At 37.5% G+C, this 15174-nt stretch overlaps 2 protein-coding genes across 3 annotated transcripts; both read left to right on the forward strand.

The window, feature by feature from the left end:
- Positions 1-1139: 1139 nt before the first annotated feature.
- On the forward strand, positions 1140-7972 carry LOC134799838 (leucine-rich repeat-containing protein 47-like). 2 transcript variants are annotated; one of them, XM_063772238.1, is made up of 8 exons: positions 1140-1858; positions 2455-2886; positions 3649-3808; positions 4345-4447; positions 5266-5418; positions 6273-6677; positions 7155-7581; positions 7724-7972. In XM_063772238.1, the coding sequence occupies exons 1-6, from the start codon at positions 1237-1239 to the stop codon at positions 6381-6383; spliced, it is 1581 nt and encodes a 526-aa protein (XP_063628308.1). In that variant the 5' UTR covers positions 1140-1236; the 3' UTR covers positions 6384-6677; positions 7155-7581; positions 7724-7972. The 2 variants fall into 2 exon arrangements, with proteins under 2 accessions (XP_063628308.1, XP_063628306.1); XM_063772236.1 differs by having other exon boundaries at positions 6273-7581.
- A 3799-nt stretch (positions 7973-11771) lies between these two features.
- On the forward strand, positions 11772-15018 carry LOC134799839 (DNA repair and recombination protein RAD54-like). The gene has a single exon (XM_063772239.1). It carries the CDS (start codon positions 11885-11887, stop codon positions 14171-14173), a length of 2289 nt encoding a protein of 762 aa, XP_063628309.1. The 5' UTR covers positions 11772-11884; the 3' UTR covers positions 14174-15018.
- Positions 15019-15174: the final 156 nt, after the last annotated feature.

Genomic DNA, 15174 nt, shown 5'->3' on the forward strand with positions numbered 1-15174 from the left:
GCCAAATATATTTAGATGCGAGGTTTGCAACTTTACAATTTCTATTCGAATTTTAAACAATTAACGCTACAAATTTAAATTCACTGGCCAGCAATTTCGGAACTAAAGTTTTTCAATAGAAAGGAGGATGGGTCAATTATACATAGTGCTGCAAACATTTTGGACTAGTTATTGAGTTTTCACTTCTGTCGGCACTCCCGGAGTGCAACCCGTTGTTTTTTTTTTCTCTTTATTTTTTAGAGCTTGTCACCGAGGTGAACATGTCGCTCCATAAGGCCCCCCATTCACACTCCTACCTTGTAGTCCGCCTCGTTGGGTTTGGGGGTTGCGGACTACGACTACTACGAGCCGTCCTACCGTTTAGCCGTTTGTAGGACGGCTCGTAGTCCGCACATCAAATGTATAGGTACGTCATGTCAGATAAACGTCAGTCCATACATATGGTTGACATGTGGTTGACCATTGGCCGCCTATTTTCGACAGAGGGGAACGCCTGTTAATGGCGGCTCCATTGTTAATTACTCCGAGTATTTTACAACTATAGGTGTCAAAGGACTGTCTAATTTCAAACATAGATAGAGAGAATCATACTATCTTTGTCTTACACTAGTACTGGCACCCAAAAGAAAAGGATGAGTATAGTTTTTTTGTTCCTATTTACTGACAAATTGGATTGACCAGCTATAACTTGTTCTATTTTACATAATAAAACAAATTGGTTACTTAGGCTACTTTATCAGCCGTATATTCAGTGACTGGAACAGCTCAGCTTAATTTCAAGCTTTTTTCAAGTGTAGCAACACCACTTCTCATTTGTCATCTTTCTTTATTTCATTTTCATCATAGAAGGTAGGATCGCATAGAAGTGGTATACGCGTGCCTCCGTGAGGGACAAAACATACGCAAATGCGACACTGTGATTGGTCGAATTCATTTGTTGCCCACCATTCTCCATACTAATAAAAAGGTGGGGAACAAACAAAAAGTGAGACTGTGACAAGGACAAGCAATAATACCGCTTTCTCTGCTACTCCTACTGAAAGATACATAAGACTATCCCGTTCTGTCAGTTACCCCCACCACTCATGCCAGATCCAGGTATATCCTAGATTCATGATTTTCATGTTCATGTCATTTTCATGTCATTTTCAGTTTGCTAACAAGACGTGGTGTGTTTAAATCAAAATTTCATATAAAATTTCTAAAGAACATCTTCCTTAGTGATCAATATACAAAATGGGAGTTTGGCCAGAGGTAACAACTGTAAAAAATGAGAACAGACATGAAATCAAGCTGTCTGGCGCGTCAATATCAAAACGAATATCCGAGGAAGGTTTAGACAACAGTTTGTTCCAATTAACCAATTTAAACCTGCTAAATATTAGTGACACGTGCCTCACGATTATTCCCGATGATATAAATAGGTTAGTTAACCTACAATCGCTGTTATTATTCGGAAACAAACTGCAAGACTTTAACGAAAATATAACCTCTCTGCCGAAATTAAAAGTGCTGGATTTGTCCAGAAACGAGATTAAAAGTATCCCAGACGGTCTGAATAAGATGAAAGAATTGACAAGCATCAATTTAAGTTCGAACCAAATCGAAACTATGCCGAAATTCGTCGATTTTCCCAACTTAATTATAGTTGATGTGTCTAATAACAAATTAACCGAGTTTATAGACCTGGAAGGCGCTCATTTGCCACATTTGACGGATCTGAAACTGAACGGCAACGCTATTGAGGCAATCCCTAGCTATTTAGCACAAAGTTTGCCATCGCTGAAGAACTATGATATGGGTGATAACAAAATCAAAGTTGTACCGGGGGAACTTGCCAATCTGCAAAAACTAAAAGGTAAAAATATTATTTATTACTTAAGGTTTGAACAGGAAGCAAAAAAATGCAATATTGCGAAACATTATTAGTAAATTACATAAATATTGCACAACATTTGATTTAATGTCATGTTATTATATACTGCTAACTTAGGGTCGGTTGCACCAAACTGTTTGTATCGTTAAAGAGTTCGCAAAATTTTCTGTATGGAAAGTTTCATAGTAAAGTGCCTGCTGACGTTGATAAGTCTGTCAAATGTGGTTGGTGCAACTGGCCCTTAGTATCTTAAAAAACATGATATTTCCTTTTCATACATTAGTTGTGGTACTTTACCTAACATACATACATACACATAATCATACCTATTTCCCGGAGGGGTAGCATGGATTTCCACTTGCTAGGATCCTGATGTACCTCTTTCACTTTCATAGCATTCCTCATACACGCTCTCCTATCCTAACAACACATACACCTAACATATCATATGTAAATATTTAATTTTAAAATAAGTTATTTGGTCAATAAAGGCTATTCTTATCTTATCTTAAGTCCTCCAAAAAATATTTGATTATTTTTATATTTTTTATTTACTAAAATTGCATCATATTCTTCAGAACTAAACCTCAAAGGCAACAAACTCGCTGACAAGCGTCTCATGAAACTAGTTGACCAGTGCCGCACCAAGCAAGTCCTAGATTACGTCAGGGAACACTGCCCGAGGAGCGATTCTCAAGCGCAGACAAAAGGAAAAGGGAAAAAGGGCTCCAAAAAACAAGAAGACACACCTATCGAAGAAGCTGTCTGTGATCTATGCCATTCAATGAAGATTCTATATGTCGAAGATAATATCCCTAATGTACAAATCATAGAGTCTCATGTTAGCTCTGTCCGTCCGTTCATAGTGTGTTGTATCGTTACTGATTTGAACTTTACGGAGGCGTCTTTTAAGAAGTTCATTCAAATGCAGACGAAGCTGCATGACACGGTGTGTGAGAAGAGGAACGTTGCAACTATAGCCACACATGACTTGAAGAAAATTGCACCTGGTGAGTTAGTTTAGAAATAAGTTAAAAAAAAAATTACTGTTTCATACATTTTGGCTGTCTGACCATGACAGTTTTCTATAGGAGAGTACATTTTTTTTTCACGATTTCGGGGTTGGTCCCATAGTAAAAGTTGCTCAGTATGACTTATATATTCAGCCCGTAAATTATTGCAGGTGACTAATATAAACAACCTGTATCTTAGATACAGAAATGACCTAATATCTTCTTATCGAACAATAAAAAGAGATGTATATATGTAGCTTAATTAAACTGTTGCAGATAACCAGACATAGAAGTTTTTGTGGCAAAAACGAGTGTTTGAGAAAATGAAACATCGATAAATCTGTTATCGATAACTCATAAATTAATATTTAAATGTAACTTCTACTTGCTGTAGGTGAGTTACTTAGAAATTTCAATAATGCAAATCAATTACAAAGCGATACATAATTTCTTTATTACATATATTTAGTACTTAAAAATTAAAACGTAAAATGTAGTATAAAGTGCCAAAAGAATAGAAAACTACCAGTATATCAAAAGAGAAGAAGATATCGAACGTGTTGTGTATTTCGCGGTAGCGATCTTCTTATAAAATGTAATAAATATCTAAGTATAACGTTAACGTATATAACATCGATAACAGAAATGTCGATATTTCATTTTGTCTTTATTTTGCCACAAAAACATCTATGTTTGCAGATAACACTTACCATTTTGTCATCATACTTGTAATTTACGATTCTAATTATTTCCTCACAGGAAACCTAACCTACACAGCGAAGCCCCCGAACGTCCTGAAACTGGTGCCACTCGGGCGCTCCAAGCCTTTCACGGGTGAACAGCTGTTCCAACAGCTGGTGGCGGAGGCCGACGCACTGAGGAAGGAGAAGAAAAGAAATGTCTACTCGGGGATACATAAGTAAGGAAGTTTAGCTACATTCAGCAGCAGAAGCTGCTAAGCGGGCGAGATGTTCAAAATTACCTTGACACATTCCTATTCTCTTAACAATAAAGTCGCGTCAAGATCATTTTGAACACCTGGCCCGCTTAGCAACTTATGAAATGATTAATTCATTCCTTTTGTAGATATTGTAAGCGCTTTCTCAAAAGCCTCCACTGCTTATCCCAACTCCTCCTAAGGAATCAATAGGAATTTATTTTTGATTTTCTTCAAACGAAAAACAAATAAAAACAGAATAGGTCAATTTAGAATTGAATTTTGACTTGAAATAGCAAGGGCGTAAAAGGACATAGTTTTGCAAACGGGAACCAACCCAATACGAGCCCCGATGTTTTCGTCTAAAGACCATTTTTTGAGGTTCTCGCGTTTGTACAAAAATAATACCGAATATTCGCCGATGGGCAAGCCGATCATTCGGTATCCGGTATCCGGCCAAACAGCTATCCGTTGCAACTCTATAAAAGACTCCTAAAGAACTTTATTTTGTATTCCAGGTATTTGTACCTGCTGGAGGGCAAGCCGAAGTACCCGTGCCTGCAGGACTCCAACAGGCAGGTGATCAGCTTCCCGCCAATCACCAACTCGGAAGTCACTAAGGTAAATATAAGGCCAATTCAAATGCACTCTAAATGTCTGCAAAGTAAAGTTGATCAGTCTGACCTAGACTAACTCGAGTATGAGTATGAAATTATATAGTTCGTTTTTTTAGCATTAGAAATAAAGTAAACAATCTTGATGTGTCCTTTAATTAAAAAACACATTTTAAAAATAGCTTACGGCAAATATCACAAATATGTAACAATATCACAAATATGTGGTTGGCCGGTGGAAGTTTTTAGCAGATGGCGCCATCATAGCTTGCCCTGTCAATCCCTAGAATTGTGTCAATTTTTTGTTTTTTTAATACCCTGGATGCCCCCTTTAAGCCAAATCTCATAGAAAAAGGGGCAAGCTATGATGGCGCCATCTATGCAAGCCTTTGACAGTTGCCAACCCCATTATGAATCTAATACGATCATTTATATTCTTCTGCTTTCATAAGTAATAGCTACTGATTTTTAAAAAGCGTTTTTCAATTAAAAGACCTGTGAAGATCGCTTACCTTCTTTTAAGTTCTTCTAATGCTAAAAAAATGAACTATAGTAGGCCATGTATTATATACCGGAATCCCGAAATACCGGAATATCGGGCCAATTTTAAAGACATCAAATTTGAAATTCCGGTATTGAATTTTTTTAGTTTCATATTACATGTATTAAGAAATATGAAAATATGACGAAAACGGTAATAAGAAATAGGAGACGGCTGTTGGTACAGAAAATGTATAGATTATATATATTAATAAATTGTATAAGGGGCTTTTATATTTTTGTTCTATGATTACTCCCACTACTATTGTAAACTTACTTCCCCAGATGTCGCACGAGAGCACAAGCATGTTCGTGGAGGTGACCTCCCACGCGTCCCTCGGCGCCTGCAAGACTGTCCTCGACAAGTTCCTGCTGGAGACGCTGCTGCTTGGGCAGGCTGGTCAGGACCAGGGCTACCACACGCTGAACGTGCAGCAGGTAGAGTAGTCAAGTTCTGCAAGACCTGGAACACCTGGAGGGCTGCTGAATGCAACGGTTCAGGGCTAACGGTGCTAGTGTTAGGCGCTTAGCATACTGGATCCGATTCGCACGTATTAGTCCCACCACCCCCTCATCCCTTGTTACACTTTTTCATAGGAAAAGGATCGACGTTAATACGTACTGTCACACTTGGCATGACCCCTTCCCCCCCTTGTTGCTGTGATGCCTTGATGAGCAAACCGCATCATTGTACCCCGCGAATTCGTCGCTCGGCACTTCGCAACGACATGCGACGGCAGTGTAATAATCGCCTTAATTAATACATAATCTACCCACATTTTCGGTAGGCATTTCCCTTTTTAATTATCTAATTTTAAAACTGTAATTCAATATTTGTGTCTCTTTCTGATGATTATTACTGTTCTTTTTCTGAGGCTGGCTCTTTATCCTAAAAGTTTGAAGATATCCTAGCAAATACCTGCAAACCATAGAGGTACAATTGTTATACAGATGAAATGGTAGAGCCGGGAGATAACCGAACGAGACACTCTTATGGAACTTTCAGTAGGAGTAGCAGAGAAAACGTTATTATAATTTGTCTTTGTCACAGTCTCACATTTGTTCTTAATCCCCATCGTAAGTTTGGTATGGTTTATGGTGGGTAACAAATAACCCGACCAAATTAAGTATGTAGGTTGTTTTTGGTATAGCATCAGGAATGTTAAAACGTGTTTTTAATTTTGTCGCTTTGCATATGTTTTGTCCCTCACGGGCGCACGCATATAGCACATCTATAGAAAATATACTAGATCTATGCTGCAAACGAAATAATTAAGAAAATGTATTTCCAGGTGAAGATAGTGGACACAGAAGGCAACCTGAAGAGCGTGTACCCGTCGCGAACGGACTGCGTGTACGAGGACGCATCCAACGTCAAAGTGTTCCGGCTGCCCAAGAAATAAGCTGTGGCAAAAACACACGTTGATTTTTTATTCTTTTTTTTTATTGAAAGTTTGAATAAAAATGTGATTTGTTCTTTTATGAAATGGGGTCCTGAATGTCGCTTACAAACTCTGCTCTTTTGATTTTTCTAAGAAACCCAGCATTCTCAGTATTTTTTTTTTGTTAGACTTAATTATTTAAATCAAGTCTTAGAATATCATCTGAATATTACCTTATCATCTTTCGTAAGCGAAGCTCTGGCAGAAGAATTCATTATCCGAATATTGTGCAAAAAATCGGTAACAGTACACCGTGTTTTTTTTTTATTTCCGTTAATTTCAAGGGTGCATACCTGAGCTTAAATCAAGTAACTTTCCCAAAGACACCGATATTCTAATTAACTCCATTTCGAAGATAATAAATATTTTATTTTTTTCCTATAAGGCCTCTACAAGCTTGTACACTTGCCTTAAGGCCGGTTTACATATTGATTAGTGTTTAGAATGAGTTCATACATTTGCTACTAAACTTAAGTAAAATCTCGGTCGATCGATGTTCGAATTGACATTGATATGTCACAGATTTCAATTGTTTGGTTTAGTTAAATGTAATGCCCGTGTTACAACAACGCTATATGCTACATTTAATTACTTTTTAATATTAATTTTTCTGAAAAAAAAAGCAAAAAAATTTTATTTTTTTCAAAATTAACTATGCCATTTAGTTTTCTTAAACGTACTTAACCATACCCCGAAGTTAACGGAATTCAATAAAAACACGGTGTATAATAGAAATTTACTTGTTATCTTGACTAAATTTAGTTGTAAAATGATTAGATCTAATTTTCAAATACTGATTTAAAAAGCGGATGTATTGTAAGTTCTTTTATTAATGGTCAATATCAAAAGGTGTTGATTTCACACAGTATTTTGTTATTGTAGATTTTTGTGCTAGACAATGGAATGAATACCTTCCTTGATTATTTTCAAAGAAAATAGTAGGAAATTGCAGTGTTTAGTGTGCCCATTTTTTTTCTTATTTGTCATTTCCTTTCTGAGAGATGGTGATTGGTGATGTTTCATTTTTTTTTTGTTTTTTAAGTTGTTATGTTTCCGAGGTGATTGTCCTCATTAAACTCGTGTTTATTGATTATATGTGAAAACAACTGAAAAAATTGTTTATTTCTTTGCAGTTTAAAATGTACCTGATGTATGTACAGTCGCCATCAGATATATCGGAGCGGCCAAGGTGTTCACAATATCTGAACACGCGCTCTAACGCCCTGACAATAGAGGCGTGTTCCGATATTTGTGAGCACCTTGGCCGCTCCGATATATCTGATGGCGACTGTACGTACCAGTAGGTATAACGTAGATTCAAGATTGTTACTCCTAAATCTTCCCAGTAATTTTTGAAAAGAACCTACGCTAAATTATATCAAACGCCATATTACTGTTATCAATTGAAAGTAACAAGTGTGCTAGCTTTAAGGTTGTTTCTTAAAATTCTCTGTGATGAAACTACCAATGTCTCGATGTTAAACATCATAAACCTAATGTTATGAATAAGTGTCGACGCTTGTTTTTCTAATAAATATTTTTTCATTGTATCTATATTTTGATTCATTAGAAACCTTAAATTCTTGTCACCTTAACCTAATTTTAAGAGATAAGAGATAAGAGATCTTTATTTGCATACCATAGTACAGATGTTATATACATGGACCCTAGAAAGGGTGTAGCAAAAATTTATGGTTCACAATTTCACAGTTTTGGTTATTATTACTACTGACTTATACTTAGGTTTCGATATTATATAATACTTATACATTTTCTAAATTGCACTTTTAAGTTGTAACAGCCTCTTCTAACGAATACTTGAATCTTATTACCTATAAACAAGGACTACTACATTACGTTTTAAGTACTTATTACTGTTTGTATTAATATAAAATATGTTATAATATAATACAATTATATTTATATTATATGTACAAGTTACTATTTATTTATTTACATAGTATCATCCTCCATAAATTCGGCTATTGAGTAGTAACATTTATCCATCAGCATAGTTTTAAGGCGGTTTATGAAGTTTGAGTCTGTTTTTAAATATGTGGGGATTTTATTATAAACATTTATGGCTCTGTAGTATGGTCCGTTTTTGTATATTTCTAGTTTAGGCTCCGGGAGTTCTATATAGTGTTGACGTCGAGGGTTTTGACAAAATTGGAATAAATGTAAGTTTTTTCGGACAAATGTAGCTACTTCCAAAATGTACAGAGAGGGGAGGGTCAGTAAGTTAAGATTTTTGAAGTGTGGTCTACTGCTGTGGGGTGGATGTATATTTACTAGGATCCTGATACATTTTTTCTGCATGATGAAAACGTTTTGAATGTCGGTGCTGTGGCCCCACAAAAGAAGCCCGTAGCGTAGCCATGCGACTGCTTGCGAGTGATACGCCGCCAGCGCACACTCTAAGGTAGTGCTACACTTCAATACGCTAAGTGCATACACAAATCGGGCAAGTTTATTTTTAATTTTTTCTACATGTTTTTTCCATGTCAAATGGCTGTCCAGTGTAAGGCCCAATAAGGTGCAGTCGGGTACTTCTTCAATATTTAGGTTGTTTATTACAGTGTTGAGGTTTAGCGGTTGCTTTTGTCTTGGTCTGAATTGGATTAATTTTGATTTATCATTATTTATTATGAGGTTGTGATCGTTGAGCCAATGAGTTATTGAGTTAAAAGTTTGTTGTATGTAGGAACTGCTGCTATTGTTATCTGGGCATTGGAATAAGATCGATATGTCATCGGCAAACATAACAACTTTGTGTTCAGTGGATTTTGGAAGGTCATTTATGTAAATGAGGAATAGGATGCACCCTATGACACTTCCTTGTGGGATTGAGTTCTCGATATATCGTATATTGGATTGGATATTGTGTAATGTTCTGGTTTGGTTTTCAAGGTGTTCTATTTCTACATATTGTTGTCGTGACGTGAGATATGACTTCATCCAATCTAGCGCTTTACCGCGTATGCCTATTGCGTTTAATTTTTGTAACAGTATGGGGTGTGACACTCTGTCATATGCTTTGGACATATCTAACAATAGTCCCACTGCGTAATGCTTATTTCTTAAGTAGTCAACTATTGTTTGCACGTAGTTAAAAGCTGCGAGGGTGGTAGAACGTTTTTTACGGAATGCGAACTGATTATCATTTAACAAATTGTATTTTTCTAAGAAACTGTAGATGCGGTTTGTCATACATTTTTCAAAAACTTTTGAAATAACGGGTAGCAGCGCGATCGGTCTATAGTGAGAGGGATTGTCTGTTTTACCACCTTTCTTTAAGACAGGTTTTATTTTGGCTATTTTTAATTTTTCCGGGAAGCTACATTCACTAAATGATTGGTTGACTAGTTTGGTGATGGGCGAAGTTAGCTCGTTTACACATGCTTTTATTAAGATAGAGGGGATTTCATCAATGCCGCAGCTGATTTTATTGGGTAAGTGGTTTATTACATTACGTATTTCCTTATCTGTTACTGGATATAGGTACATGGAGTTGAGGGAGGTTTGTATCGCAGGGCGACCGGCTGCAGACGTATTGTCGCTGCTGCCATCTATCGGGGTGTTGCCTACTGATGCATAAAAATCATTAAAAGTATTTGAAATCATCTTAGGACATTTTATGATATTGTTATCTTTTTTTATTGTCATATTTTTGTGGTTTTGTGTAGTATTTTTGTTTGTAGCCTGTTTAACAATATTCCACATTGTCTTATTTTTATTTTTCGAGTTGTACATTTGATGCGCAAAGGTAAGTTTTTTAGATTTATTGACACATTTTTTAAGGATGTACGTGTATGTGGCAACATGGTTTTTAAATTCTTTACTGTTTGTTTGGTTTGCAAGAGCTTTTAAGGATCTTTTGTTTTTACAGGCTATTTTTAATCCGGTTGTGAGCCAACTTTTCCGAACTTTATTTATGAGTTTTGTATTTTTTAGTGGAATGTAGGTATTTAATAACTTTGTCAGTACTGAATCAAAGGAATTGTAGTTACTATCAAGGTTATTTGTATCAACCAGAATATTTTTCCAGTCTACTTCACACAGTGCAGATTTAAATGACATAATATTAGATGTATTAAAATATCTTTTCTGTTTATGAATTGGGTTATTTGAAGGACTATTTTGTTTAAACGAATACAATATGCTTTTATGATCGGAAATGCCTAAATCTTCTACTTTTATGTCAAACAATTTGTTGTTAGTGAAGATAAAATCTATACAAGTCGAACTTAAATTGGTTTCTCTGGTGGGCTGGTCTACTATCTGATGGAGGTTATATTCTAGCATAATATTCTTTAATTTACAATAAGTATTACAGCTTTCATTTTTATTTATGTTAAAGTCGCCTGCTATTATAATATGCTTTTTATTTTTTGACTTTATTTTATTTAATATCTTACTCAATATTTCAAAAAAGGTTTCGATATCTCTGTCCGGTCTATAAATAGCTATTAGTACTATATCGGGTTTTATTTCAATGGCACAACACTCTAGAGGTCCGCTATGTCCTGCCACGCGCTGTACTGCACCCCGTCCCGCACCAGGATCGCAGCGCCGCCGCCGCGGTGGTTAACACGATTGAAGCTGGCGGCAATGGTGTGGTTATCCATTTGTATATAGTCCTTTTGTTCTTGAGTGATCCATTTATAATTTCTTGTCCGAATATTTTTTCAAAGGTATAGTATACCGGTTTATTCGTTTTTAGGGTTCCGTACCCAAAGGGTAAAACGGGACCCTATTACTAAGACTCCGCTGTCCGTCCGTCCTTCTGTCACCAGGCTGTATCTCGTAACAAATACTAAAAAGTACGGAACCCTCGGTGGGCGAGTCCGACTCGCACTTGTCCGGTTTTTAAAAGACTATACCCAAAGATAATGAAATCACTACGTTTTGAATAAAACCGGGCAAGTGCGAGTCGGACTCGCACACGAAGGGTTCCGTACCATTATCTATAAAAACAGTCACCCATCCAAGTACTGTTTCCGCCCGACGTTGCTTAACTTCGGTCAAAAATCACGTTTGTTGTATGGGAGCCCCACTTAAATCTTTATTTTATTCTGTTTTTAGTATTTGTTATAGGGGCAACAGAAATACATCATCGGTCACACGGTTCGTGAGATACCTGTGGCCTATTTTATAAAGCTACAAGTTACAATTTACAAGCGGAAGTCTCGTTCTAATAGATAGGGTTAGAAAGAGACTTCCGCTTGTAAATTGTAACTTGTAGCTTTATAAAATAGGCCACTGGTGACAGACGGACTGTTTGAGCTACATTCTTTCACACTGACATTTATACTTTCGAAGACTACAGCAACACTGTCAGTTAAACGTCAAACAAGTCTTGATTTGTTTTGTTTTATATTGGTTCTTTTCCCTCATAAATAGTTTATTTTCAAGATTTTACCTTTTATTACGCTATGGTGAACTGAAAAAGACATTCCAAAATGCGGCGCAGTCTAGCGCCGAGCCAACTCGGCTCCGGGGACAGTGTATTTAAAAGCCCTCTGCTAAATTCGACCAAACGCAAGAAGCGGGAATGCACAAAGACGGTCGCACCTCGAACCCTCACTCAATCCATGTCTACATCAGACCACGAGAATTTAATCAAGGAGATATTGAGCAAGCCGTTCAAAGTGCCCATTCCGAACTACGTTTCGTCGTATTGCAGCAAAAGTTTGGGGTTAAAACGGACACAAGTCAGACGAGCGTTACACGACCCTGATGAGCCGAATGCTTTAGTCCTGTATCGTCCTCCACACATACCGGAGCATGAAAAGATGAAAATGAATCCGAAAGACATTAGAGTAGCTGTTGTGGTCGATCCCGTACTAGGAAATATACTAAGGCCGCATCAGCGTGACGGAGTAAAATTCATGTATGACTGCGTCACTGGAAAGCAGATAGAAAACGCTTTTGGCTGTATTATGGCTGACGAAATGGGTCTCGGGAAGACTCTCCAATGCATAACTTTACTATGGACATTGTTAAGACAGAGCCCAGATTGTAAACCAACCATTTGCAAGGCAATCATTGTGTGCCCGAGCAGTTTGGTCAAGAACTGGTATAATGAGATACAGAAATGGCTTGCGTCGAGGATTAATGCTTTAGCTATGGATGGAGGTTCTAAAGCAGACATAACCTTGAAGCTACAGCAATTCATGAACACATACTCTGCTACCAGGGTTGCTACTCCAGTCTTGATAATCTCCTATGAGACATTCAGGATATACTCAAACATACTGCATTCATCAGAGGTTGGCTTGGTCCTCTGTGATGAAGGTCACAGATTAAAGAACAGCGAGAATCAGACGTACCAAGCACTGATGGGTTTGAAAGCTAAAAGGAGGATTCTGATCTCAGGCACACCTATTCAGAATGACTTGACTGAATATTTCAGTTTAGTACACTTTGTCAATGAGGGGATCTTAGGAACAGCACAAGAGTTTAAGAAGAAATATGAAAATGCTATTTTAAGAGGCCAGGATGCATTAGCAACGGAGCTAGAGAGAGAAAAGGCGCAGGAATGCCTAGCTACTCTCACTGGAATAGTCAACAAATGCATGATCCGAAGGACAAGCAGTCTGCTCACAAAATACTTGCCGGTCAAGTTTGAACAGGTCATTTGCGTGAAAATGACTCAACTTCAGGCTCAGATCTACAAGAACTTCATCAATTCTGACGCAATCCGGAATAAATTCTCCGGCAATGGGGAGAAGAATACTTTGAGTGCCTTGTCGAGCATCACAACACTGAAAAAGCTCTGTAACCATCCTGACCTAATCTATGACAAGATCCTTGAAAGATCAGAAGGTTTTGAAAAGGCGATAGACTTGCTACCAAGCAACTATGACATTAAAGATGTGAAGCCCGAATACTCCGGAAAACTCATGATTCTAGACTGCATTCTTGCTAATCTGAAAACGAACACAGATGACAAGATAGTCCTTGTATCAAACTACACACAAACATTAGATCTGTTTGAAAAGCTTTGCCGTAAACGATGCTACCAATACGTAAGACTGGATGGCTCTATGACGATCAAAAAACGAGCTAAAGTTGTTGAGAGCTTCAACAATAAAGAATCTAAAGAATGGATCTTCATGTTAAGTTCGAAAGCGGGAGGATGCGGATTGAATCTCATCGGAGCAAACCGTTTGATCATGTTCGATCCTGATTGGAACCCGGCTAACGATGACCAAGCCATGGCTCGAGTGTGGCGCGACGGACAGAAGAAACCTTGCTACATCTACCGACTCCTCGCCACAGGGACAATAGAAGAGAAGATATTCCAACGACAAGCCCACAAGAAAGCCCTAAGCGACACTGTTGTTGACCAAAATGAGGAATCTCTAAGGCATTTCACTTCAGAAGACCTGAAAGACCTGTTTAGACTGGAAGAGAACACATTGTCAGATACTCATACCAAGTTTAAATGCCGAAGATGTGTAAATAACATCCAAGTTAAATTACCTCCGGAGAATTCTGATTGTACATCAGACTTGTCAAACTGGTATCACTGTGCCGACAAGAAGAACTTGGCAGATCTTGTTCTCAAGCAATGCTGGGACCTTGCAAAGAGTATTTCCTTCGTTTTCCATCACCGCTCAGCTAAGACTGAAGCGCAGAACGAGATAGAGGATAAGGAAAATGTACAGGAAAAGAAGAGAAGGAAGATTGAGATAGATGAAGATTATTCGGAGCCTGATGACAGTGCTGATGAAGATTATGCTTAGTTTAAATCATGTTATTACTTTTTTCTCAGAAACTTTTTTGATTAGAGCATGCGACTCGAGTCGCAGTCGAGAGCATCGCCCGAGGCATTGGGACCGCGAGTGCATTTGCTCCGCCCCGAGGCACGTCCACACGACCGAGTTGCCTCGCGCGGCAATTTCCTCTCGAGGCGGATCGTTCTGTGTGGACCCGCCTCTTGTCATATTGGCACCCAACATAGTCTAATAAAACATGGTCTTCTCTTCCCAGAGTGATACAGGCCTACGTCACAATAACATGGCCGCTATATATAGCGCTATCGCATATTATCATATAGCGCTGTCGCATGATGACGTAGGCTTGTGTCAGTTAGGTGACCTAGAAAAGACGGGGAGAGAGTACCAGGCGGAGTATATTATTATACCATGGCACCCAATATGTTTTACTCGGATATGTGTCAAAATGTCAGTGACCTTTTTAGTTTAAAGTTTTTAGTTTGTTTTTTTTTTACGATAGAAGAATAATTATGTTACCATTTAAATATTGAAGAACATGTTGTTGCGCTTGCAAGTTCTGCTAAAATAATTGGTATGTACCTTACAAAAGAAAATTACTAGGCATATAGGGGAGTTTTCAAGCGCACCAACGATTTCTATTATTTTATTTCAGGTTGTTTTTTACTTTATACTGTAAGGTTGGTTCTGTTGAAGAAATGTATAAAAAGCCCCCCAAAAGATTTGTGCCCCAAAATCTTAGTAAATTTTTGTTTATAACTGTACCAAAATGAGAGATTATTGTTTTTTATGACATTGAAATGTAAATACTTAATTCTGTTTTGAGGAGTGATTATATTTTCCAAATATGCATATAATTTTGCATTTTATTTTTCTAGAACATGTGACTCATTACTTTAAGTCAAGTTTCACCTTCTAGCCTACACAGGCTAAATTCTAACGTACACTGACATGAGAATGATCCGTAACTGACGTCATTCAGTTATCGTGCATTTCGTACATGTCCTTAC

This window comes from Cydia splendana, chromosome 19 (assembly GCF_910591565.1).
Source record: "Cydia splendana chromosome 19, ilCydSple1.2, whole genome shotgun sequence".
In the NCBI taxonomy this organism is placed as follows: domain Eukaryota; kingdom Metazoa; phylum Arthropoda; class Insecta; order Lepidoptera; family Tortricidae; genus Cydia; species Cydia splendana.

What these genes read in the sequence shown, in the direction of transcription:
- LOC134799839 (XM_063772239.1), top strand. Translation starts at nt 11,885, where the DNA reads ATGCGGCGCAGTCTAGCGCCGAGCCAACTCGGCTCCGGGGACAGTGTA.
- LOC134799838 (XM_063772236.1), top strand. Translation starts at nt 1,237, where the DNA reads ATGGGAGTTTGGCCAGAGGTAACAACTGTAAAAAATGAGAACAGACAT. An exon ending in CAATCTGCAAAAACTAAAAG is followed by an intron (nt 1,859 to 2,454) that starts GTAAAAATATTA and finishes CATATTCTTCAG; the next exon opens with AACTAAACCTCAAAGGCAAC. An exon ending in CCAACTCGGAAGTCACTAAG is followed by an intron (nt 4,448 to 5,265) that starts GTAAATATAAGG and finishes TTACTTCCCCAG; the next exon opens with ATGTCGCACGAGAGCACAAG.